Source organism: Symphalangus syndactylus, chromosome 24, assembly GCF_028878055.3.
Source record: "Symphalangus syndactylus isolate Jambi chromosome 24, NHGRI_mSymSyn1-v2.1_pri, whole genome shotgun sequence".
Taxonomy (NCBI): domain Eukaryota; kingdom Metazoa; phylum Chordata; class Mammalia; order Primates; family Hylobatidae; genus Symphalangus; species Symphalangus syndactylus.
In genome coordinates, this window is record NC_072446.2 from 62,079,245 (window position 1) to 62,105,646 (window position 26,402).

General features: G+C 39.3%; 2 protein-coding genes across 8 annotated transcripts in view; one reads left to right on the plus strand and one right to left on the minus strand.

Annotated features, from left to right (window-relative positions):
* Positions 1 to 21,751, minus strand: part of MACROD2 (mono-ADP ribosylhydrolase 2) — a 2,104,525-nt gene extending 2,082,774 nt beyond the window's left edge. For all 7 annotated transcript variants that reach the window (XM_055265233.2, XM_055265231.2, XM_055265236.2 and 4 more), the window contains exons 1-2: positions 21,425 to 21,751; positions 15,894 to 16,010 (exon numbers count right to left, since the gene is read on the minus strand). In XM_055265233.2, coding sequence (XP_055121208.2) covers positions 15,894 to 16,010; positions 21,425 to 21,470 — 163 coding nt within the window. In that variant the 5' untranslated portion in view covers positions 21,471 to 21,751. The remainder of the gene's footprint in view (positions 1 to 15,893; positions 16,011 to 21,424) is intronic.
* Positions 7,332 to 26,402, plus strand: part of SEL1L2 (SEL1L2 adaptor subunit of SYVN1 ubiquitin ligase) — a 165,800-nt gene continuing 146,729 nt past the window's right edge. Inside the window, exon 1 of the mRNA XM_063633983.1 lies at positions 7,332 to 8,010. Within this exon, the coding sequence (XP_063490053.1) occupies positions 7,797 to 8,010 (214 nt within the window). The 5' untranslated portion in view covers positions 7,332 to 7,796. The remainder of the gene's footprint in view (positions 8,011 to 26,402) is intronic.

Genomic DNA, 26,402 nt, shown 5'->3' on the forward strand with positions numbered 1-26,402 from the left:
CACACAATCTACCCAAACTGACAAAGAAATAGAAAACTTGAATAGACCTATAATTAGTAAGGAGATTGAATAAGTAACCAAAAGCTTCCAACAACAACCAAAAAGTCCAGGACCACATGGCTTGACTGATGAATTCTACTGAAACATCTAAAGAAGAATTAACACCAATCCTCTCAAACTCTTCCAGAAATTTAAAGAAAAGAGAATACTTCCTAATTCATCCTGTATAGCCAGCATTACCCTGATAACAAAGGCAGAAAAAGATACAAGAAAACCAGACCAATATCCTTTAAGAATCACAATGAAGGCCGGGCGCGGTGGCTCACGCTTGTAATCCCAGCACTTTGGGAGGCCGAGGCGGGCGGATCACGAGGTCAGGAGATCGAGACCACGGTGAAACCCCGTCTCTACTAAAAATACAAAAAAATTAGCCAGGCGTGGTGGCGGACGCCTGTAGTCCCAGCTACTCGGAGAGGCTGAGGCAGGAGAATGGCGTGAACCCGGGAGGCGGAGCTTGCAGTGAGCCGAGATTGCGCCACTGCACTCCAGCCTGGGCGACAGAGACTCCGTCTCAAAAAAAAAAAAAAAAAAAAAAAAAGAATCACAATGAAAAAAATCCTCAATACTAGCAAACTGAATTCAGCAGCATCTTAAAAGGAATATACAATGTGACCAAGTGTGATTTACTCCCAGAATACAAGGATGGTTCAACATAATCAATGTAATACTCCAACATGAAGAATGAAGGATGTAAACCACATGATCATCTAAATTGATATACAAAATGCATTTTACAAAATTCAACACCCTCCCATGATAAAAACCCTCAATAACCTAGGAATAACTTGAACGGAGACATATGAAAAATCCACAGGTAATACAATAGTCAATACTCAATGGTGAAAGACTGAAAGCATTTTCCTCAAGATTGGAAACAAAATAATGATGTCCACTTTCATTTATTCTAGCCAACATAATATTGGAAGTTTTAGCCAGAGTAATCAGGCAAGAAAAAGAAATAAAAGGCACTCAAACTAGAAAGGAAGATGTAAAACTATCTCTGTTCACAGATGACATGTTTGTAAATGCAGAAAACCTGAAAAATTGTTAGCTTGAATACATCAAAGCTGCAGGATACAAAATCAATACATGAAAATCAGTTTCATTTCTATACACTTGCAATGAACATTGATAAGAAAATTAAGAAAACAATTCAATTTACAACAGCACCACAAAGAATAAAATAATTATTAATACACTTAACCAAGGATGTGAAAGATTATTCACTAAAACTACAAAACAGTGCTAAAAGAAGTTAAAGAAAACATAAGTAGAGAGACATCCCATGTTCATGGATTGGAACTCTAAATATTGTGAAGATGACAACACTACCCAAAATGATCTACAGATTCAATATAACTGGCACCCCAACAGTATTTTTCGTGGGAAAAAAAAATCCTAAAATTCATTTGTAATCTCAAGGGACACCAAACAGCTATGCAATCTTGAAAAAGAAAAAGTTGCAAGACTCACACTTCCTGATTTCAAAACTTACTACAAAGCTACATTAATCAAAATAATGTGGTTCTGGATTAGAAGAGATTTACAAATCAACAGAATGTTTTTTTCAAATTATTTTCAACACACGTGCCAAGACCATTCAATGGTCTTGAAAAGAATAGTCTTTTCAACAGCAAATACTGGAAAACTGGGTATCAACATGCAAAAAGGATCTTTACACCATATACAAAACTTAATACAAAATGGATCAAAGACCAAGTAAAAGCTAAATCAATGAGACCCTTTGAAGAAAACAAGAGAAAATTTATGAAACATTGGATTTAACAATGTCTTCTAGAATATACACCAAAAACAGTCAACCAGAGAAAAAACAGATAAACTGGACTTCGTCAAAATTAAAAACTTTTCAATCAAAGGACACTATTAAGAGTGAAAAGACAACCCACAAAGTGTGAGAAAATATTTGCAAATAATATATATGATAAGGAATTAATATCCAGAACATACAAAGGTATTCCTACAACGAGGAAATCCAACTCAACAATGGACAAAGGATTTGGATAGATACTTCTCCAAAGAAATACACATGGCCAATAAGCATCTATAAAGATGCTCATCAAAAGCACAAACAACCAGAAACGAAAACAGAAAATAAATAATGGCCAAGAACATGGAGAAATTGGAACCCCTGTGCATTGGTGGTGGGAATAGCACTGGCGGTTGGAATGTAAAATAGTATAGCCACTACAGAAAACAGTTTTGTGTCTCCTCAAAAAGTTAAGTAGAATTACTATATGATCCAGCAATTCCACTCTTAGTTAATACCCAAAATAATTGAAAACAGGGACTCAAAAAGATACTTCTAAACCAATATTCATAGCAGCATTATTCACAGTTGACAAAGGTAGAAACAACCCAGATGTCCAACAGTTAAATGGATAAACAGAATGTGCTATACACATACAATGTAATAATATTCAACCTTAAAAATAATAAAATTCTTACACATACTACAACATGGAGGAATCCAGAAAGCATTATGCTAAGTGAAATAAGCCAGACACGAAAGATAAACATGTTATGATTCCACTTACATGACTGTATCTACAACTGGCAAATTTACAGAGACAGTCAAGAATAATAAGGGACAGGTGAGAAGGAGGACTGTGTAGTGTAGATATTGTTTAATGGGTACAAAGTTTCTTTCGTTTCATTTTAAGAGAGAAGGTCTACTCTGTTGCCCAGGCTGGAGTGCAGTAGTGCAAATCATAGCTCATTGTAGCCTCAAACTCCTGGGTTCAAGCAATCCTCCTACTTCAGCCTCCTGAGTAGCTGGGACAACAAGTGCACGCCACCGATTTTTTTTGAATGTTCATTTTAGAGACGAAGTCTCACTATGTTGCCAAGGCTGGTCTCAAACTTCTAGCCTCAAGCTATCCTCCTGCTTCAGCCTCCTGAGTAGCTGGGATTACAGGAGCAAGCCACTGTACCCAGCTCAAAGTTTCTATCTGGGAAGATGAAATAATTGTGAAAATGGATACTGGTGATTGTCGCACAGCACTGTGAATGTACTCAATGTCACTAAACTGAACATCTAAAAATAGTAAAAATGGCAAATTTTATGTTACGTATATTTTACCACAATTAAAAAGCTTACATTTACAAGAGTAGCCTGGGAAACAAGAGAACTCAAGAAAAGGGGCTGGGCACAGTGGCTTACACTTGTAATACCAGCACTTTGAATGGCCAATTGCTTGAGCCCAGGAGTTCGAGACTAGCCTGTGCAACATGGTAAAACCCCACCTCTACAGAAAAAAAAAAAAAAAAAAATTAGCTGGGCATGGTGGTGTGCACCTGTAGTCCCAACTACTCAGGAGGCTGAGGTAGGAGAATTGATTGAGCCCAGGAGGTCAAGGCTGCAGTGAGCCATGATTGCACCATTGCACTCCAGCCTGGGCAACAGCAAGACCCTATCTAAAGCAAAACAAAACAAAACAAAACAAACAAAAAGAAAAGCAAGTAAAGATTAATCAAGAAAGAATAGATGTATTGGGTTATTGAAGGAAACAGAGAAAATTAAATGACGAACTGGTATGATAAGTGAGCACAGAAAAGCAATGAAAGAAGAACAGATATATCTGCAGGAGGAAAAAATGGCAAGTGAATTAACTCTGGAGAAGCAAAAAGGATATTAAGGGGTGGAAACTGCATACCCTCTAAATTATTGTATGAACTGTTGCCAATTTATTCTCATCATATTAAAGTTTCTGTAGCTCTCCTGCTCAAAAATCTTCATAGTTTCCATTGCCCTGGCACGATATCTTGTTATTTATTTCATCAGCAATCCTCAACCTGGTTCTAAATCAAAGGCTCACATAAATCAATAAGCTATACTTCAATTCTTGTTTTAAACATTTTGATGAAAATTCAGTAACTATTTCAGAAAAGACAAAAACATTATGAAATACAATTTATCTGTCAACTTAAAAATAAACTAAATGAATACATCTGAAAGAAGACATTAAGAAGATGCTCTAATATGCAAAAATTATTGGGGGTTGGGGGGAGGGGGAGTAAGAAAGGAAAAGTTGTCTCTGGCTACCACCAGTCTGTAACCTATGTCAAAGTATCTGTTTACACTGACCAAAATGTATTTAAGGAAAATCCTTATTTACTAACATAATTCATTTAATATGTTAGAAAACTAGTAGACTATGTGATGAAGTTACAGACAGGAAATATAAAGAAAGAATTTTCCATCTTGTGGTGTCAACACAAAGTCATGTTTATATATACTAAAAAATAAAAGATTTGGGGGTTTTGTTTTTACATTATTTTTAAAAACAAGCTTCTTTGGGAGCCCGAGGCAGGTGGATAACCTGAGGTCGAGACCAGCCTGGCCAACATGGTGAAACCTGTCTCTACTAAAATACAAAAAATTAGCTGGGCGTGATGGCAGACGCCTGTAACCCCAGCGACTCGGGAGGCTGAGGCAGGAGAACTGCTTGAACCCAGGAGGCAGAGGTTGCAGGGAGACAAGGTCAAGTGCCATTGCACTCCAGCCTGGGCAACAAGAGCGAAACTCCATCTCAAAAAAAAAAAAAAAAAAGCTTAATATAAGGACAATTTACATAATAATGGTACACACTGCAATACACAATGAAATTGATGTGTTGTCAAAATAATCTTAGAAAGTACAGTTGACCCAGCTGGGTGCGGTGGCTCGCGCCTATAATCCCAGCACTTTGGGAGGCCAAAGCGGGCGGATCACGAGGTCAGGAGATCGAGACCATCCTGGCTAACACGGTGAAACCCCATCTCTACTAAAAATACAAAAAAATTAGCCGGGCGTGGTGGCGGATGCCTGTAGTCCCAGCTACTCGGGAGGCTGAGGCAGGAGAATGGCATGAACCTGGGAGGCAGAGCTTGCAGTGAGCCAAGATGGCGCCACTGCACTCCAGCCTGGGCAACAGAGCGAGACTCCGTCTCAAAAAAAAAAAGAAAGTACAGTTGACCCTTGAACAACACAGGTTTGAACTGCACAGGTCCACTTATACATTGATTTTTTCAATAAATATATTGGAACTTTTTTAGAGACTTGCAACAATTTGAAAAAAAAAAAGGCAGAGAAACCACATAGTCTAGAAATATGAAAATTAAAAAAAAGTATGTCATGAATGCTTAAAATACATGTAGACACCAGTCTATTTCATCATTTACTACCATAAAATATACCCAAATCTATTACAAAAATGAAAATTTATCAAAACTTACGCGCACACTTATAGATCATACATGGCGCCATTCACGGTCAAGAGAAAGGTAAACAAAGGTAAAGAGGCAGTACTAAATCACAACTGCACAAAATTAACCACAGTACATACCGTACTACTGTAATATTTCTTAGCCACCTTCTATTGCTATTGCGGTGAGCTTAAGTATTTCGAGTATCCACTTAAAATGCTGTGTGAGGCTAAACACCTCTGCGTGAACAGTCTGTCTCTCCAATAAATAGCATATCACAGTAAAAAAGTGGATCTCTTGCAGTTGTCACATATTTTTCATCATGTTTAGTGCAATACCATAAACCTGAATAACATCACAGACCCACACAAAGTGCCATTAGTGATGCTGGAAGTACTCCCAAGAAGCAGAGAAAAGTCATGATGTCAAAAGAAAAAGGTGAAGTGCTTGATACTGAGGTCTGCAGCTGCAATCCCTCACTATTTAAGATACATGAATCCAGCCTAAGAGTCATTATTTAAAAAAAGGAAAGAAAATTTGCATCACTACAGCTATGCCTGCAGGCCCAAAAACCTTGCACTTTTTGCAAAATATCTTTTAATCTCATACTGAAAATGCAGCTTTTATGTGAGTGCAGGATTGCTAGAAGAATGAGCATACCTATAGACTAATAGGATCTGAGAAAAAGCAAAGTCATTATATAACAACTTAAAGCATTAAGGAAGATGAGGATCTAAAGCTGAAGAATTTAATGCCAGCAAAGGATGGTTTGATATCTGTTATAAAGAAGTCTGTCTTAAAATATGTCACACCCTGAGTGCAGTGGCTCACACCTGTAATTCCAGCATTTTGGGAGGCAGAGGAGGGTGGATCACTTGAGGCCAGGAGTTCGAGGCCAGCCTGGCCAACGTGGCAAAACCCCATCTCTACTAAAAATATAAAATTTAGCTGGGCGGGGGTACATGCCTATAACCCCAGCTAACTGGGTAGCTGAGGTACAAGAATCACTTGAACCTGGGAGGCGAAGGTTGCAGTGAGCTAAGATCATGCCACTGTACCCCAGCCTGGGCGAAAGAGCGAGACTCTGCCTTTAAAAAAAAAAAAAAAGTCACAATAATAGGAGAAACAGCTACTGCTGACCAAGAGGCAGAAGGCAAATTCCCAGATGCCATTAAGAAAATCATTGAGGAGGCCGGGTGCAGTGGCTCACGCCTGTAATCCCAGCAATTTGGGAGGCCGAGGGGGGCAGATCACGAGGTCAGGAGATCAAGACCATCCTGGCTAACACAGTGAAACCCTGTCTCTACTAAAAAATACAAAAAATTAGCCAGGTATGGTGGCAGGCGCCTGGAGTCCCAGCTACTCGGGAGGCTGAGGCAGGAGAATGGCGTGAACCCAGGAGGCGGAGCTTGCAGTGAGCCAAGATCACGCCACTGCACTCCAGCCTGGGTGACAGAAGCAAGACTTCGTCTTAAAAAAAAAAAAAAAAAAATCGAGGAGAAAGAATATCTACTTGAACAGGCTTTTTAACACAGACAAAAGTGCTCTATTCTGAAGGGGGGAAATGCCACAAAAGACATTCATTAGTAAGGAAGAGATGCAAGCACCAGGATTTAAAACAGGAAGGGACAGGCTGTTTTATGCAAATACAGTCAAGTTTATGATCAAAGTTGCCCTTATTTATAAGGCTGCTAACCTCCAAGCCTTGAAGGAAAAAGATAAACACCAGCTGCCAGTCTTTTGGTTGTACAAGAAAGGCCTAGATAATGAGACGCTTTGCTCCTGATCAGGAAGCACCTTGCCAGTAAGAGACTTCCTTTTAAACTTATTTTGAGGTTGTACAATGCCCCTGGCCACCCAGAACCCCATGAGTTCAACACCACAGATGTCAAAGTGGTCTACTTGCCCCCAAACACAGTATCTATAATTCAGCTTCTATATCAGGGGGTCATAAGGACCTTTAAGCATCACTACACACAGTAGTCTATGGAAAAGACTGTGAATGCTATGAAAGAGAACCCTGATAGAGAGAACATCATGAAAGTTTGGAAGAATTACACCACTGAAAATTCCACTGCTGTTATAGAAAAAGCCATGGAAACCATCAAGCCCAAAACAACATTCATGCTGGAGAAAACTTTGTCCAGATGTTGCACATGGCTTCACAGAATTTATGACACAGTCAATCAAGGAAATCATGAAAGAGACTGGGAATATGGCAAAAAGGGTAGCAGGTGAAGGGTTTCAAGATGCACATCTTGGAGAAATTCAAGAGCTAACAAACACCACACCAGAGGAATTAACAGAAAACTTGATGGAGATGAGTGCTTCCAAACCAGTGCCAGACAATGAGAAAGAAGACATACCAGATGCAATGCCAGAAAACAAACTGACATTAGACAATCTGGCAGAAGGGTTTCTATTATTCAAGACTGTTTTTGATTTATGACATAGAACCTTCTATGACATAGGCACTGAAACTAAACAGTAGAAAAAAGATTAAAGCACTGGTACCATACATTTTTAGAGAAATGAAAAACCAAGAAAGTCAGACAGAAATTACAATGTATTTCTGTGAAGTTGCATCACGCATGCCTGCCTCCCCCTCTACCTTCCCTCCACCTTTTCTGCCTCTGCCACCTGAGACAGCAGGACCAAGCAGCCCCCCCATCCTCCTAAGCCTATTCAATGTGAAGACAATGAAGATGAAGACTTTTGTGATGACCCACTCCCACTTAATAAACAGTAAGTAGATTTTCTCTTATGATCTTAATAGCACGTTTTCTCTAGCTTCCTTTATTATAGTATGTAATACAGATAAACATGTATAAAAAATATGAAATACAAAGTCTTTCTAAATGACCAAATTTTTTTTTAATGTCCGACTTTCATTTAAGTTCAGGGGTGCATGTGCAGGACATGCAGGTTTGTTAGACAGATAAACATGTGCCTTAGTGGCCAGCTACACAGATCATCCCATCACCTAAGTATTGAGCCCAGCATCCATTAGCTGTTCTTCCTGATGCTCTCACTCCTCCCATCCTCACCTTCTGACAGGCCCAGTGTGTGTTATTCCCCATAATGTGTCCATGTGTTCTCATCATTCAGCTCCCACGTACAAGTGAGAACATGTCGTATTTGGTTTTCTGTTACTGCGTTTGAGTTTGTTGAGGATAATGGCTTCCAGCTCCATCCATGTCCCTTCAAAGGACATGATCTTGTTCCTTTTTATGGCTGCATAGTATTGCGTTGTGTATATGTACCATATTTTCTTTATCCAGTCTATCACTGATGGGCATTTAGGTTGATTCTATGTCTTTGCCATTGCGCATAGTGCTGTAACAAACATACGCCTTCTTTTATTATCTTTATAATAGAATGATTTATATTCATTTGGGTATATACCAGTAATAGGATTGCTGGGTCAAACAGTATTTTTGCCTCTATGTCTTCAAGGCATTGTCATACTGTCTTCCACAATGGATGAGCTAATTTACATTCCCACCAACAGTGTATCAGTCTTCCTCTATAACCTCACCAGCATCTGTTGTTCTTTGACTTTTTAATAATAGCCATTCAGACTGGTGTGAGTTGGTATCACACTGTGGTTTTGATTTGCATTTGTATTATTACTCATTAATGATGAGTAATGTTGAGCTTTTTCTCATATGTTTGTTGGCCACATGTATGTCTTCTTTTGAGAAGTGCCTGTTCATGTCCTTTGTCTATTTTTAATGGGGTTGTTTAGTTTTTTCTTGTAAATTTAAGTTCCTTATAGATGCTGGACATAAGACCTTTGTCAGATGTATAGATTATAAAAATTTTCTCCCATTCTGTAGGTTGTCTGTTCACGCTGAGAGTTTCTTTTGCTGTGCAGAAGCTCTTTAGTGTAATTAAATCCCATTTGTCAATTTTTGCTTTTGTTGCAATTGTTTTTGGCATCTTCATCATGAAATCTTTGCCCCATGGCTATATCCTGAATGGTATTGCATATGTTGTCTTCCAGGATTTTTAGTTTGGGGTTTTACATTTAAGTCTTTAATCCATCTTGAGCTAATCTGTGCATAAGGTGTAAGGAAGGGGTCCAGTTTCAGTTTTCTGCGTACGACTAGCCAGTTTTCCCAGAACCATTTATTAAATAGAGAATCCTTTCTCCATTGCTTGTTTTTGCCAGGTTTGTCAGAGATCACATGGTTGTAGGTGCGCAGTCTTATTTCTGGGTTTTCTATTCTGTTCCACTGGTCTATGTCTGTTCTTGTACCAGTCCCATGCCATTTTGGTTACTTTGGCGTTGTAGTATAGTTTGAAGTCAGGTAGCATAATGCCTCCAGCTTTGTTCTTTTTGCTTAGGACTGTCTTGGCTATTTGGGCTCTTTTGTGGTTCCATATGAATTTTAAAGTAGTTTTTTCTAATTCTGTGAAGAATGTTGATGGTAGTTTAATAGGAATAGTACTGAATCTATACGTTGCTTTGGGCAATATGGCCATTTTCGGAACATTGACTCTTCCTCTCTATGAGCACGGAATGTTTCTCCGTTTGTGTCCTCTCTGATTTCCTTGAGCAGTGGTTTGCAGGTCTCCTTGAAGAGGTCCTTCACTTCCTTTGTTAGCCATATTCCTAGGTATTTTATTCTTTTTGTGGCAATTGTGAATGAGAGCTCATTTGTGACTTGCCTCCTGGCTTGCCTGTTTTTGGTGTATAGAAATGCTAGAGATTTTTACACATTTATTTTGTATCCTGAGACTTTGCTGAAGTTGCTTATCAGCTTGCAAACCTACTGGGCTGAGATGATGGGGTTTTCTATGTATAGGATCAAGTCATCTACAAACAAAAATAGTTTGACTTCCTCTCTTCCTAGCTGAATACCCTTTTTACCTCGTTCTCTTGCCTGATTACCCTGGCCAGAACTCCCAATACTATCTTGAATAGGAGTGGTGAGAGAGGCCATCCTTGTCTTGTGTTGGTTTTCAAGGGGAATGCTTCCAGCTTTTGCCCATTCAGTATGGTATTATCACAGATGGCTCTTTAAATGACCAATTTTTAAAAACATTTTATACTTGAGTATAAGATAATTTTATAATTTTCACCTAACTCATCCTCACTATTATTTTATTTTTCCCCTATTGCTGTTCTGTATAAACATTAAAAGTAATTACTCAAAAAGACAATCTAAACTTATAGCCATAGCTGCTTTCTCTGATACTAACCAGTCAGAGAAAATTAGCATAAGCCTGGCAGACTCTCTGCCAACACTACTCCATCCAAAAAGTGTAACAATAACATTGCTTCTCTAGGTGGTATTCTAGTGGAGCCTTAACATGGTAGTAGCAAAAGAGATGAACAGAAGGCATAACAATTAAACCCAAGAACTGGAACTCTTGTCTCAACAAAGAAGTAATGCCATACTTTCTATCATATCTACCCATCCACCCATTTATAAATCTGCCTTTGTCTTTCTACCATATCCTGGGCCTACTGTTTAATAATTCTATGTATTTTATATGGGAGCTATAAATACATGCATGCACATGCACAAACACACACGTATATGCCTCCTTTGTAGACTGTTAACCACAAGGACATTCTCATTTAATATACATGTTGAGAGGGAGGAAGAGGGAGGAAGAGACAGAGGAGAGAAGGAAGGGGCAAATTTAACATGATAGTCAAAAATTTTAAAAAAAGAACTCTTTGGTCACCTGTGGAGGATTTTAGGGAATGAACTCAATCTGAAAATCAGTAAATAAGGGAAATATGGCATTTATTCTGTTTTCCTTTATAAACTGTACTGCATAATAAAAGACTTAATAACAGAAAGTTCCTCTGTATAGAAGTCCGACTAATAAATAAGGAATGATAAAATTCACATAACACTATTTTGCAACCCCTAATAACGTAATGGATCTAAGCAATAATCACGAATGACTGCTAAAACCATTAGGTAAAAGGTTGTCAGAGAACTTTACACCAGACAGTTTAGTGACAATATTCAGCTGACAATACATGAACCCAGGGATCGATCTTATCACTACTGAGAGAGACAGTGATGCATTATGTGCCTCGTCATATGATGCAAAAAGATGCACAATAATCTATAAAGTATTCTTTCAAAACAATTTAAACTCAACTCTGAACAAACCTCTGGATTTAACTACCAACTCGTAAGAAGTAAAGGGGACAGAGGAACATGTTCAATGATACCACAGAGATGCAGTAAGCAATATTCAAAATATAAAAAATTCTGCAGGACAGCCTAGTGTATTCAACAAATAAATTATAAGGGAGGAAGGAAAAAAGGACAGAGAGAGGTAACTATAGATTAAAAGTGACTTAAGGAACATATCAATTAAATGCAATATATGGACCTTGATTAGATCTTGATTCAAGCAAATCAATTGTAAAAAAAAATACTTTATAAGACAATGGGAAAAACATGAATACTAAATGGATATTTAATTATATCAAAAATTAAATTTTAAGTTAAATTTTAAATGAGAGGTAATAATAGTATTTTAGTAAACCAACAAAAATATGCCATCTTTTAGAGATACATACATATGCATACATACAGATATTCATTTATAGATAAAATTGATATGACATATGTGATTTCATTCAAAATAGTCTTGGGGGAAGGTATAGGGAGCACTGGTATAGATGAAATAAAACTGGCCATGTAATAACTGTTGAAACTCGGTAATGGATGCATTGCTACAGTCAGGCATTGCTTAACAATGGGAATATGTTCTGACAAAGGCGTTGTTAGGTGATTTCATTGCTGTGCAAACATTGTAAGGTATACTTACAAAAATCTAGATGGTATACAGTCTACTATACGTCTAGATTATATGGTACAGCCAATTGCTCCTAGGCTAAAACCCATACAGCATGTTACTGTACAGAATACTGTAGGCAACTATAACACAATGGTAAGTCACTGTGTATTTAAACCTACGTAAACACAGAAAAGGCATAATAAAAATACAGTATTATAATCTTATGAGACCACCATCATATATGCAGTCTGTCAATGACCAAAACACCATTTTGTGGCACATGACTGTATTCTAGTTTTACATATATTTATAAATGCTCATTAAAAGTTTGGAAAAAGAGGCAGCTGCAGTGGCTCACGTCTGTAATCCCAGCACTTTAGGAGGCCAACATGGGCAGATCACTTGAGGTCAGGAGTTCAAGACCAGCCTGGCCAATACAGTGAAAGCCCATCTCCACAGAAAATACAAAAATTAGTCAGGCGTGATGGTGCGTGCCTATAATCCCAGCTACTCAGGAGCTCAGCAGGAGAATCACTTGAAGCCAGGAGGTGGAGGCTGTAGTGAGCCCACATCGCGCCACTGCACTCCAGCCCAGGCGACAAAGTAAGTGAGACTCAGTCTCAAAAAAAAAAAAAAAAAAGTTTGGATAAAGAATTGTCCCTTGTAGATTATTAACTCCTGAGGCATTCTTATTTAACTTACTGACTGAGCCCCACCAACTCATAAGGCACCATTCCAGGTGCTAGAGACATAGTACAATAGGAGAGACAAGACTTTTAAAATCCCTACAACATAGCGACTGACAAATGATATTGAATTATTACATAATTGGTAATACAGAGGAAGAATTAGAAATACATAAGTGTAGAGATTAGCTAACAACAGTTAACAAATATGAACACAAACAGCAAGCAAATTATGTATTTAATGGGTTTTTCTGGATGGGGTTTTTGTTTTGGGGGTTTTTTTATTTTTTTTTTTTGGTAATCATCTCCCATTCTTTCCTCTTCCAATCCATGGCTTTCCAATATTACCAAAGGGGTAAGTCAAAATAAAACTTGCTTCCCCCTTTCCATATAAACACTGATTTTGTGTTCCTTGGCAATATTTTGTTTCCTTTTGTTTCAAGAAGGCTTAAAATCCAAATTGTTACAAATACATTTGGCCGCTCCCCTCTTTTTTGTTTAACTTTCTACTATATTATAATAACAAGAAGGATTTGGTTAAAGTAAAATAAATCTGAACAAAGCAAGAAAAAAATTAAAAGCAATAGCTCAAGAACTATTCAAGTACTCAGGAATATTTAGGCAAAAATCGCCCTCTATAAAAAAAAAGTAATGATAAGCTATTAAATTTAAAACTGATATACTGTCCTAGCCCGATAAATATTGTTCATTTCCCGTAATTAGAAGCTAAGTGACAAGGAATTATAGACTTCTTTTAATACTTAGTTTAAAATCCCATATTTAATAAATATCAATACCTACTTATACACATACACGTATAAGCAATGACTTAAAACGTTTCAAATATAACCATATGTATAGTTTTCCTTTATTATTTTTTGTAAATTTATATTTTTAAAGGATCTTTTAAACTGTTAAAACACTAAAACTCTCTTGACTATATTTTCTAGTAACTGAGCACTGAATACGGTAACACAAAAAAAAGTCATATGAAAAATGTGTATTGTATAGAAATATTTACAAATATTACTTGTAAAATGAGCCATTCCACTTCATGAAAAAGAAGAGGCCAGTCACCAGTTTCTGGGTCACAACAGAGAGGAGCAAGTAACATTTCAGGAAAAGTAGAAATATAATTTTGATCACATCACCTTGTTCCCCATGGAGGACTTTCAAGTTTAAAACAGCATAAGGGGGAAAATAAGAAACACACAGAGCAGTTGTAAGCCACTTATAAAGCTCATATTGGGAGGCAGGATTAAACATGCAGTATCTTGTTAGAGGGTAATTATGTTAGGTGTTATTCTATTCAATGTATTATTTTCTAATTTGGGGAACATTTACTACAGGTTGAGTAGTCCTAATGCAAAAATTCAAAATCCAAAATGCTCCAAAATCTGAAACTTTCTGTGCACCAGCATAATGCTCAAAGGAAATGCTCACTGGAACATTTTGGATTTTGGATTAGGAATGCTGAACCAGCAAGTATAATCCAAACAATCCAAAACCCCAAACACTTCTGGTCCCATGCATTTTGGATAAGGGATACTCAACCTGTAGCCATTTAAAAAAAAGAAGAAGATGCTGCTGCTGCTGAAATATTCAATACCAGTTGCTTATAAACAAAAAAAGAAATTACTGAGACCCAAACATGAAGAGGCACATAGCCTTAGGTAAGACAGGGGACCAGAATTCTGTTCTCCTGATTTCTAGCCCTGTATTCTTTTCATTACACAGCACTCTCTTGTCTTTCAATGATGTCTTAATCAGACCTTTTTTTTTTTTAACCTTTGTACAAGATTTTATTAAAGGTCTTCACAGAGCAACAACCAGACTCCAGAATACAGCTGCCAAGGAGACCCTGTTACACTGTGGTGACTGGCTGGGGCAATGCAGGTGGCTCTGGCTTCCCACCCTTCTGTTCTGAGATGGGGGTGGTGGGCAGCAAATCATCTTTGGGTTCCATGATGCTCATGTGATCAGGCAGGGGCTTCTTAAGGCCATTCTTACCAGTTTGGAATCAGACCATTCTTAAAACAACTTGCATTTACAGAAGACACTGGGCAGACAGGTCAGATATGCACATCCCAATCAGCTTGTCCAATGACCCCATTAGAACGTGGTGTAGAGCCGCTACCCTGCTTGCCCAAGGTCACACGTTTCCAGGCTATGTAAGGTCTAAAAGAACCCACAGCTTTTCACTCCCAATCCCACATGCTCTGCCTTTCTAGACAAACAAAGTTGTGTCTAAAACCCAAATCCTCAGATCAATGTGTTCTCTTCACAGACACCAAGGCCTAATCTTTCTCTTAAGATTTTATCCATAGGAATTCCATGCTAGTCTTTATTTTCTGGGTCCACAGTACCCTGTGTAGTTCCATCAATCTAAGACCACAACCTGTGAAATTAGCATGTTTCAAGTCCATTTCATAAAGTCTTCCTCAACTGTTAAGTACCTTAAGAAGCACCCTGTTTGTCTAAACTTCACATCCAGATCATTAATACCAATGAGTGTTAATTCAAAGATAAGCATATTAAATATCCATTATCTATTATGTTGTTTTTAGAAACTTTTTCACGTACCTTTTTAATCCTTAAAACTTCCTTTATATTCTAACATAATCTAGATTCTCACCAAATCATAAAGACTTTGAGAGTAAATTCTGTCATACAAATACTTTATATAGACATAATAACACATCATACAAAATATATTCTCTAAAATAATGAGAAATGTTCTTTGGTTTTTCTATTTTTCCTAATATACTCTTTCAACTGTATCCCCAATCCTTAAAATAACATAAGAAAATCCATTATAAATGAACTTAAAGCAAACTCAAAGGGCCACACCACCAAAGCAGCAAATCTCTAATAGCATTTGCTCCAAGACCTGTTACAGAATAGAAAAAAAAAAAAAAAAAAAAGGACCTGTAAAAAAACTACCATATTATAAATGTGGTATATTTCAGAACACAAATTATGTTAATATATTTTCCTAAGTTTAAAAAACACCGTAGGTTACTAAAAACAATTAAATCACAACCAAACAATAATTTCAAATAGCAAAATAGTAATCTCTTTATTGAATGCCAGTTATTCATTTCTGTCAACAATTATCCTGAAACGGGAACAATATCTACCTAAAAAATGTTCCGAGAAACTTACCATCATTTTGGCCCTTGCCCTTCATCTCCTCCTTCCATGACAGAATGCTGTTCAGGGGAACATAGTCTCTTAGGTATTCTTTGCGTCTCTCTTCTAAGGTCATCTTCAGTAAACGTTCTTGCAAAATAAAAGCAGAATCTCCATTTGTATTTAACGTTTAAACATGGGAATTATTTTTATACTTTAAGTATTAACCAAGTTAAGCTAACAAAAGAGTTAATACAGTCCTGAAGAACAACACAATGCAAATCCAGTGACTCCATATTTGAACGTTAAAAAATGTTAAATTTCATATTACCAGGGGAGAAAAAAATCAAAGCCTGATGAAGACTCTCTTATGATAGTCCAAGAAATAAGTAAACTCATTTACACTTTCAGTCAACATCTATAGTTTACTATGGGCCCACTGATATGCTGGATAAGTGATATGGTTTGGATACATATCTCCTGAAATCTTATGTTGAAATATAATTCCCAATATGTGACGTGGTGTCTAGTGAGACGTGATTGGGTCATGGGAGCAGATCCCTCATGGCCTGGTGCTAGCCTCAAGATAGTGGGTTTTCATGAGATCTGGTTGTTTAAAAGTGTGTGGCACCTCCCCCCAACCCTCTCTTGCTACTCTTCTTGCCATGTGAAGTGCCTGCTCCCGCTTCATCTTGCCCAGTAAGTAAAAGCTCCCTCCACTTCATCTTGCCCCGTAAGTAAAAGCTCCCTGAGGCCTCCCCAGAAGACCTAACAGATGCCAATGCTATCCTTGTGTTGCCTGCAGAACCATGAGCCTATTAAACGTCTTTTTTAAATAAGTTACTCAGTCTTAGGCATTTCTTTACAGCAACTGCAAGAACAGTCTAACACAGTAAGATATAAAATAGTATCTACATAAATAAAATGCTAAGAGAGGTATGTACAAATAGTAAGAGCACAAAAAAAGGCAACCACCAAGATATTTCCTCAATGGCACTCTCAATTTACTTACAGCTTTGTGTAGATATAAGAATTGCTTTAAATATATGTATCTTGATGATAAAAAGAAAATATTTTACAAATTGCATCTTAGAATTAATTGCAGTGGATGTCATTTATAAAGAACTCACTATGGCCAGGTACTTCACATGTATATCTCATTAAAATAATCTTCCTAATAACTCACAAAATTGATAGTATTATTATGCCAATTTTGCAGCTAGGGAAATGAAGCACAGCAAAGTAGTTTGCCCAAAGCAAGAGAGGTTTCACGAAGTAAGCCAAAATTAAAATTCAGACAAACATCTCCATTTTATTTATTCCACTGTACTACACTATATTCTCAGGAAAACTCCCCGAAAAAGGTAATATGTATGCTGGTTCATGAAGGACAGGCAAGAATTTTGCATGAAGAGGTAAAAAGAACATTTCAGACTAACAAAACAATGTAAACAAAGGAGGTATGAATACTGTAACTAAATGAAGCTGCAAGATATGGCATGAGAAGAGGAATGGCCACAGCAGTTAAAAGTAGCGAGAAACAAAAGTAAAACAAAACTGTACAGGGACTTGTATGCCATAGTGAGCAGTTTAACCTTTATCCTATAGATTACTAATATTGAAAGTTGATTATGCATTTCCCAGACGGTGTATAAAACAACCCACTAGGACACAGGAAAACATGTTAAAAAATTCTATTTACATTCGTTTTTAACCTAAACAAGGAAGAAATATTTACCAATATTCAATGTATAAACTGACACTGGCTTCTTCACTCTGTATGTCAGCTTTCATGTCTCGCATACCATACCAATGGTCTCCACAAGTACAGAGACAGAGAGAGAGAGAGAGTTATTTCTCATACTCTCCAATTCTCTTTCAGCGTATCACAAGGTACTGCAGTTTAGATAAATGGATTTAGGGACAGTTAGTATCTAGTTTAAAGTAATCTAACCTTCACAAAATAACCACTTTAAAAGATTATTTCACAGAAATAAACTGCAGAAGTATTAATGTAAGCACAAGTGAACAGAAAATGGGGAACCAATATTTTTCCCACTCCTATAACTAGAACTTCAGCCATATTAGGAGACAAAAAAAAAAAGGTATCTTAATCAGAGGTGACATATTCACACAAATTGAGTTTAAGGTACTTATAGGACATTGAAGAAGTTGAAATCAAGAATCTGGAAATTTAAAGAGTGGTCTAGCCTAGAGATTTTAGAAATTATAACCTAAAATTCTAGTCCTAAAGGAAAAAGAAGAGGGAATGGAAGGAAGCATCAAACCTCAAAACACAGTATTTAGGAAGTGGGCACAAATAGGAAAACAATGAAATAAATCTTAGTTGTCACCAGGGGTACAAGTTCTGGTAACGAGGAAACATTCAGAAAACAGAGTTGTTTTTTTTTTTTTTTTGAGACGGAGTCTCGCTCTGTCACTCAGGCTATAGTGTAGTGGCGCCATCTCAGCTCACTCCAACCTCTCCCTCCTGGATTCAAGCGATTCTCCTGCCTCAGCCTCCCAAGTAGCTGGGATTACAGACATGTGCCACCACGCCTGGCTAATTTTTTGTACTTTAGTAAAGACAGGGTTTCACTGTGTTTGCCAGGATGGTCTCAATCTCCTGACCTCGTGATCCGCCCGCCTCGGCCTCCCACAGTGCTGGGATTACAGGCGTGAGCCACTGCACCCAGCCCTTCTCTGTGAAGTAAAAAGGCAATGTCATCTCTTTGGTATGGGGGATAGGGTCCTGAGAGAACAGGAAACTTGAAGGGAATGGTAAATCTAGAATTATCACATAAAGCCAGAAAAGGGAGATGACTAGCAGTATGCCAAAGCAGTGCTAAAAAAGCTCAGATCACAAATAAAAAATTATTACAATATTACTGAGCAGGTTAAAAGACATTATGAAGCAACTGACAGTTTTTGTGAATGTCAAAAGGTACATACAAAAATGCAACCTGGCCTCTGTTGTTCCAGTTATTTAAAACTCGAAGTATGAACACTTAAAAACGAGATCAATTTAAAACAAAACAATGAAATAATTTGCAATACTTGAAAACGCACATTAGTGGTTCTGAATTAGGACTCAAAATACTAGATCAAAAATGCTTATTTAAACATATGTGGTCTTCAGAACTCCTTAATTACTTGTTTAAACAATGAAACATACTGAAGGCCACAAATATATATGCATTTTCTTTGCCATTTCATAAAACTTTTCTTTAAAGAATGCTTCACCTTTACAATGAGTCCTTTCTCTGTGAATCAAGCATTTAAGTAGGCAGACCTATTTATTAAATGGTATACTGAGTTAAAAATATGTTTATAGAATGCCTTGATATTTCAATGAGGTAGGTAAGCCTTCCTTTAGCTTTAAAGGACAGCTGCAAAAATACTATACCATCAGCTTCCCAGTGGGCTGAAAGGAAAAAGGTCATGCATCCCATCAGCTTCTCTAATACTAACTATGGTACTAGAAATCCTTAGCTCTTCCTTGGGGGTATAATATATATTTTATATTTAAATATTCCAAACATAGACATCCTGAAAAAAAAAAAAAAACACTGAGATATGCATTAAAGTCTTCGTATCACAGTAACGTTTTCCTTTAACATTAAACTTCATGCAGAAATAACTTAGTTTTGGATAATTACTTTGTTAATTGCCTTATTTAATGGTGCATTTGCTTCCTTAGGAAAAAAAATTGGTTATATATCTCCATTACTAGAATAGAAGAAAAGAAATCAAGACATTAAAAAAGATTCTAAAATGCCTGCTGGTCACAGTCCAATTGTGTAGATGTTAAATGAAGGAAATGTTATAACATTATTACTAGAGGAACATTGTTTTTCTTTTATGACAGAAAAATAGTTCTTAAGTACTCACTATAATTTCATCAATGATTCATGTTACTGAAAACAATGTCTATGTCTTCCACTGTTTTGCCCTCATTATCATCAATTATACAAAGTCAACATTTCAGCATCATCAATAAATATGGGCATAAATGATTTTTCAGTGCTCACAAGGTAAATCCTTGCTGAGTGTGTTGAAACTAAAGTAACTACTGCTGAAAAAAAAAAAAGCAAAATTATTTTACACTACTTTATCAGGCTATTATTCTCGACAGCATCTGATTTATAACACCAGAAGTGTTAGCTCTCTATATACCCATAATTAAAACATAATTAAATGACTAAACTTTCAACATTTTTAAAGATCATTTTAATTGTGTTGTTCAGTTATATTATGTTAAATCTTCCTGCAGTAAATTTGAAAAAAAAAAAATTCCCTCCTCACGCCTTTGTTCGTGCATTGTAGCAGCAGATCCTATATAGTGGATTCTTTTCCCATATTAATTCCCTTTCTTACCTCCACTGTTTTGCCTTCATGTTCATAAAGGCCGGGACTTGTAATAAAAATCTACAGGTTTTAACGAACTATTAACAAGGAAATCAACTTTCTACCTAGTCACCCCTATATCCTTTTGTAAAGATGAGGTACCAGGAGAAATGTGCACTACCCTCAATAGACCTCACCCTTGCTATACAGGTTTTACTGTATTTTAGCAATAGGAGTGCAAGAAGTTTTTGCTACATTTCTGTAAATAGCTAAAGAATGAAAAGGAAAGAGGTGTGAAAAGGATGGTGAAAAACGCCAGAGACACTCAAGTTATAATATTATCTAACTGGGATGGGGTAAGGGGGAGATCTTGGTGGGAAACGCTGGATCGGCTAGATCGTACACTTGTGTTTCTTAAAGAATCAGTACCACTGTCAATCTAGCTGATTTGGATAAACCTTATATGCACAAAATTCAGAGATGGGTTCATACAGAGTGACATTAGTCACAAAATCTTACTCTGAGCAACTTCAGCCCATGAATGGGGATGGAATACAGAGAAACACACTGTTGGGAGAACAGCCCATTCAGACTTCTCTGAAGGCACTTATCCTCACGGACAACACGCTCGTTTTAGGGCTCCCCTAGAGTTCCAGGTTTCAAAAGTCACGCTGCGGCAGCGAAGGAAGGAAACCTAGACAAGGGGTAAACACCCGATGGTGGGGACACTGCCATTTGGGGGGTGGGGGGACCGGGGCGAGAAGGAAAGAAATGAGGGTGCAGGGAGCGCGGAGGCACAGCGGCAGCTGCAGCCTGAGCGCCCGCCGGCGGGCACGTGTCCGCGGGACACCCGGGCCGGCAGTGCCCAAGTCCCAGCTGCGGTGCAGAGGAACTTGTGCCGCGCCCGGGGCTACCGCCTGGGGGTCCCCGCCGCGAGCCAGGCGAACGCAGCACCGCCTCGGGAGAAGGTGACCGGATGCCGAGGGCGACAGAGAGGGGCGTGCGCCCACACGTGCGCGAGCTGCAGGTGCCCAGGGCAGGCGCGTGCACGCCGGAGTACGCGCGTGTGTACACACGGACACGGGAGGGAGGCGGCACCGGCCGGGAGGGCGCGAGGCGGGAGCTCGGGCGGAGGGCGCCGCGGCACACACAGCCTGACCCCCGCCCCCACCCCAACCCCCACCGCCCGCACCCCCAGGACTCGACGGGCCGGTTACCTTTCTCCTCTCTCCACACCTTTTTCTTCTTGTTGCTGGGGTACATGTTGCCGTGGGGGTGGCTGGCTTTAAGCTGCAAGTTCCCCAGGCTCACGGGCAAACAGGGTGTGTGTGGAGTGGGAGGGGTGGGAGGGGGCACTCAGCAGGGAAAAAGTGAAAGAGGCTCTGCGTCCTGCGCTGCTCGCCGCTCGCCGCTCTCCAGTCGCCGCCCTCCTCCCTCAGCCCGCGCTCGGCTCCGGCTCCCACCCGCCTCAGCCCCGCGGACGCCGCCACAGCAGCACCTCAGAGCCTGTCAACTAGGTCACGCCTCGCGCTAACCTAACACCCGCGCAGGTACCGCCTACCAGCCGCTAGGCAGCGCCACCTCCCATTGGCTGCACTGCCCGCCGCTCTCCGTGTTCTAGCCACGGCGCGCCCCAACTTGGGCCCCAGGGCGCACGCGCAGGCGCAGGCTCGGGCTCGACGCCGAGGACGTTAGGGAGCTGGAGAGGGCGGAGCCAGGGAGCGAGGGGGCGGAGCCAGGGTCGAGGGGGCTGGAGCTGGCCTCGAGACTGGGGCCGGGCGTGAAGCCGACGCCTAGTGGAAGAGGGAGGTGGACCGCGCTTACCCGCTGGCCTCTTGGAAGTCTTGAGGGCGTGGCCGGTAGAGCTAGGTGCGCCAAGTGACTGGCGAGCTAGCGGAAAGCCGCCTCAGGGACTTGGAGGATGTTGAAGTGGGAGGAGACCGAGGGTCAACACGAATTGTCGGTGCTCACTCCAACTGCCCTGTTGAGGAGGATTTTTACCAGGTAATCTGATGCTTTCCTCAGGGTGGGCAACTAAAAAAGACCAAAAGAAATGAAAGTATTGGGAAATGGTTCCACACCGTATGCAGTTGGCTCTTCAAACCTGTAGTGAAAATTACAAATTTCATTGGAATTTGGTGAAGTTTAGAAAGAACAAATGTAGACTGGGATACTCAAGACAGTTTTAAGAACCAAGAAGTTGGTTCTTAAAATAAACCAATAAACCAAAATATTATATTGGAAACACGTTTTACGTCAAAACAAATCCAGGTGCCTGTTAACCAGAGCCAAGTGGTCTTACTTTATTCTACCAATTGCTTAACGTTAAGACGCAGGTCCAAAAAGCTGGCTTGATTCTGGATAATACTAACCTGGCGGGTTCTGAAAATCCAGTTTCACTGAAGTCCACCGCATGAGTAGGGTGACCTATAATTTAGAAGTTTGGTACCCTCCCCCCAAATTTGTTGTGTTTCTGTGTATCAGATCATCTTCAAGGCTAATTGAGTGGATGTGGTAAATCCACATTTGTTTGGCAGTTTGGGTACTTGTTATATATATTGGGCAAATAATTATTTGGAACATATTTTTAAAAAATAATAGAAGAGAAAAGGAAGAAAGGGGGAGGCCCCAAAAACAATTGTAAGGAATGGAATATTTTTACTGGTAGGACACTCTCATAAGGGTGATTCACAACATGGTAAGGTAATTTTTGTTTTGTCTTTTTTTTTTTTTTTTGAGGCAGAGTTTCACTCTTGTCACCCAGCTGGAGGGCAATGGCTCCATCTCAGCTCACTGCAACCTCTTTCTGCCAGGTTCAAGCAATTCTCCTGCCTCAGCCTCTGGAGTAGCTGAGATTACAGGCATGCGCCACCATGCCTGGCTAATTTTTTAGTAAACATGGAGTTTCACCATGTTGGCCAGGCTGGTTTTGAACTCCTGACCTCAAGTGATCCCAAAGTGCTGGGATTACAGGCATGAGCCACCGTGCCCAGCCTGTTTTTCTTTTAATGCTCTGAAATATGAAAAAAATAGATAGGGGATAAATAAAGAAGTCTTCAAGAAGGAGGTGACATTTGAGCTAGTAATAAAAATATGTACTTATTTATTGGCACTAGAAATAGAAAGAGATCTTTGATTAGAGACATTACCAGGGAAGAATAAATAAAACCTGATAATGCAATAGATTTTGAAAGAAAGGTGAGGAAGAAAAGAAAAACATTTCATAGGATGGGTAAGGTGGCAAATAGCAATGTTAATATTAAGCAATATGGGAACAGTTACAGATTTTGTAGAAAAGATATTGACTTCTTATGTAGAAATGTGAAAGGTAAGAAAAGTACATCATACTAGACACCTTCCCTTCAGCAGAGAAGCTGTTTGCACTCCAGCCTCCAGCCAGTCCTTCCACATGTGCTTTCTTAGGAACATTACACTATTGATTATCTCTTTTCTCATGTCAGCTCAAAGAACTGGAACTTTTATTGTGTGAAAGCACATTAAAAGTATGTAGAGGGCATTTGTTTCAGCATTTATTATTAATCACTCTGACAAAATACCATTATCATTCAAAACTGTTAAATATTTAACATCCCTAAAGTACCTGAAATGTGCCGTGTAGCAAACTGAATTCATGCTCCTTCTCCCAGTTTTCCCCATCTCTTTGAATGGCTCCATTACCCGTTTAGTTGAAAAATCTGGAAACCTAAGCACCATCCCTGGTACCTCTTATAACTTCACTCTCATATCGAATCGGTTGCTATACCTACACAATTTTATTGAGCAGTCTGTATAAGTCTGGAATCACTACTTTCCAATAGCATTGCAGTAAACTTAGTCTGAATTTAACTGGAAACTATTGCAAAGACTTCCTAAGTGGCCTTCATGCCCACTGTTGCACCTCTTCTGTCCATTGTCTAGACGGCATCTAGTGATACCTTGTCAGAAGTGATCACGTCTTCTCACTTCTGTAAGTCATTCAGTGACTGACTTTCTGATGGTCTTTACTATGGACTGACTTATGTGCACCCAAAATTCATGTGTTGAAGCCCTAATCTTCAATGTGACTAAATGTGGAGATTAGGTCTTTAGGAAGTAATTAAGGTTAAATGAGGTCATAAGGGTGAATGAGGTTAATAGGACTGAGGCCTTATAAGCAGAGGGAGATCTCTTTCGCCCTCTCCTCCCACCCCCTTTCCCTGCTATATGAGGACACAGCAAGAAGGTAGCCATCTGCAAGCAGGAAGAAGGCCCTCACCAGAACCTGGTCTCAGATTTCTAGCCATCAGAACTGAGAAAATTAATTTCTGCCGTGTAAAGTCACCCAGTCTATGTTATTTTGTTGCATACAGGCTAATACAGTCTTTTTATAACAAATTATTAAGAATGGAGTGACTATCACCTACTAACCCAGCCTTATTTTATACTATGCTCCACTGCCACCCCCATTCCTCAGTCTCTGATTCCAGCCCCCAGAGCATCATTTCATGTTCTGGAACACCATATAGCCATTTTTTTTTTTTTTTTTTTTTTTTTTTGAGACGGAGTTTCACTCTTGTTGCCCAGGCTGGAATGCAATGGCACGATCTTGGCTCACTGCAACCTCTGCCTCCCAGGTTCAAGCAATTCTCCTGCCTCAGCCTCCCGAGTAGCTGAGATTACAGGCATCTACACCTGGCTAATTTTTGTATTTTTTAGTAGAGACGGGATTTCACCATGTTGGCCAGGCTGGTCTTGAACTCCTGACCTCAGATGATCCACCTGCCTCGGCCTCCCAAACTGCTGGGATTACAGGCATGAACCACGGCACCCGGCCCACATAGCCTTTTAATATGTTCATTGCAACACCTGGGACATGATTTGTTTAGCTGACTCACTCTCGTTCTTCATATTTCAGCTTAAACATCACTCCCTAGCAAAGCCTTCCCTGACTCTGACCCCACCTGACCTTTGCCCTGTTTCCCCTTATATGCCTTCATTGCTCATTGATTTTCCTATAAAGCAGTTTGGGTTTGTTGTTGTTGTTTTGAGATGGAGTCTCACTCTGTTGCTCAGGCTGCATTGCAGTGGCACAATCTCTGCTCACTGCAAGCTCCACCCCCCCGGCCCCTGGCCCCAGGATTCAAGCACTTCTCATGCCTCAGCCTCCTGAGTACCTGAGACTACAGGCGCACACCACCACACCCAGCTAATTTTTGTATTTTTAGTAGACACGGGGTTTCGCCATGTTGGTCAGCCTGGTCTCGAACTCCTGGCCTCAAGTAATCCACCTGCCTTAGGCTCCCAAAGTGCTGGTATTACAAGTGTGAGCTGCCATGCCCAGCCAACATTAAGGATCTTGAGAGAGAGAGAGATTGTTTTGGATCATGTTGGTGGGCCCTAAATGTAATCACAAGTATCTTTATAAGAGGGGCACAAAGGGAGATTAAACTACACAAGGCAAGTGATGACTGAGCAGAGATTGAAATGATGTGGCCACAAATCAAGGAATGCTGGCAGCCACTTAGAAGCTGAAAAATTCCAGGCCAAGAATAGATTCTTCCCTGGAGCCTCCAGAAGGAGCTAGCCTTGTCTTTGATTTTAGCCCCGTAAGCATCCTTTTGGAATTCTGGTCTCTAGAACTATGAGAGAATAAATTCCTGTTGTTTTAACCCATTATGTTTGTGGTAATTTGTTATCACAGCAATGGGAAACTAATAAAAGGAGTAAAACTGTAAATTCAAAACAATAAAATGTCTATTTCTGAAGTAATGACCTGGACAGGCTGTAAAAGTTGGATATTTTTTGTAGGCATAATTTCTCAACTAGCTCTGTGCCTTGGATATTTTTAATATTTATATGTTTTCCCTAAATATTCACTTTGATTTCTCATAGCTTTGAAGGTACCACTTGTGAAATGTCTGTATTATTTGAGGTATGTAAAGACATTGTTAAACAGTCTTTGTTTGCCTTTGTTCCACTAAATCCTCAGCAGTTTCTAACTGGAAAAGAGGATAAAGATTTTCATCCAGATTGGGAACAAAGCAGACTTGGCCCATTGTTTCTTTTCCACCATAGCCTAGAGATATCAGCTTACAGGATGATGTCAGAGCAGTTCATGTACCTTAATTTTGTCTTTACATAAGTGTAGTTTGTACCTCTAGAGGCAACATAGAAGAACTTCCAGCACCCCTGAACACAGTTGAACGTGTGGACATG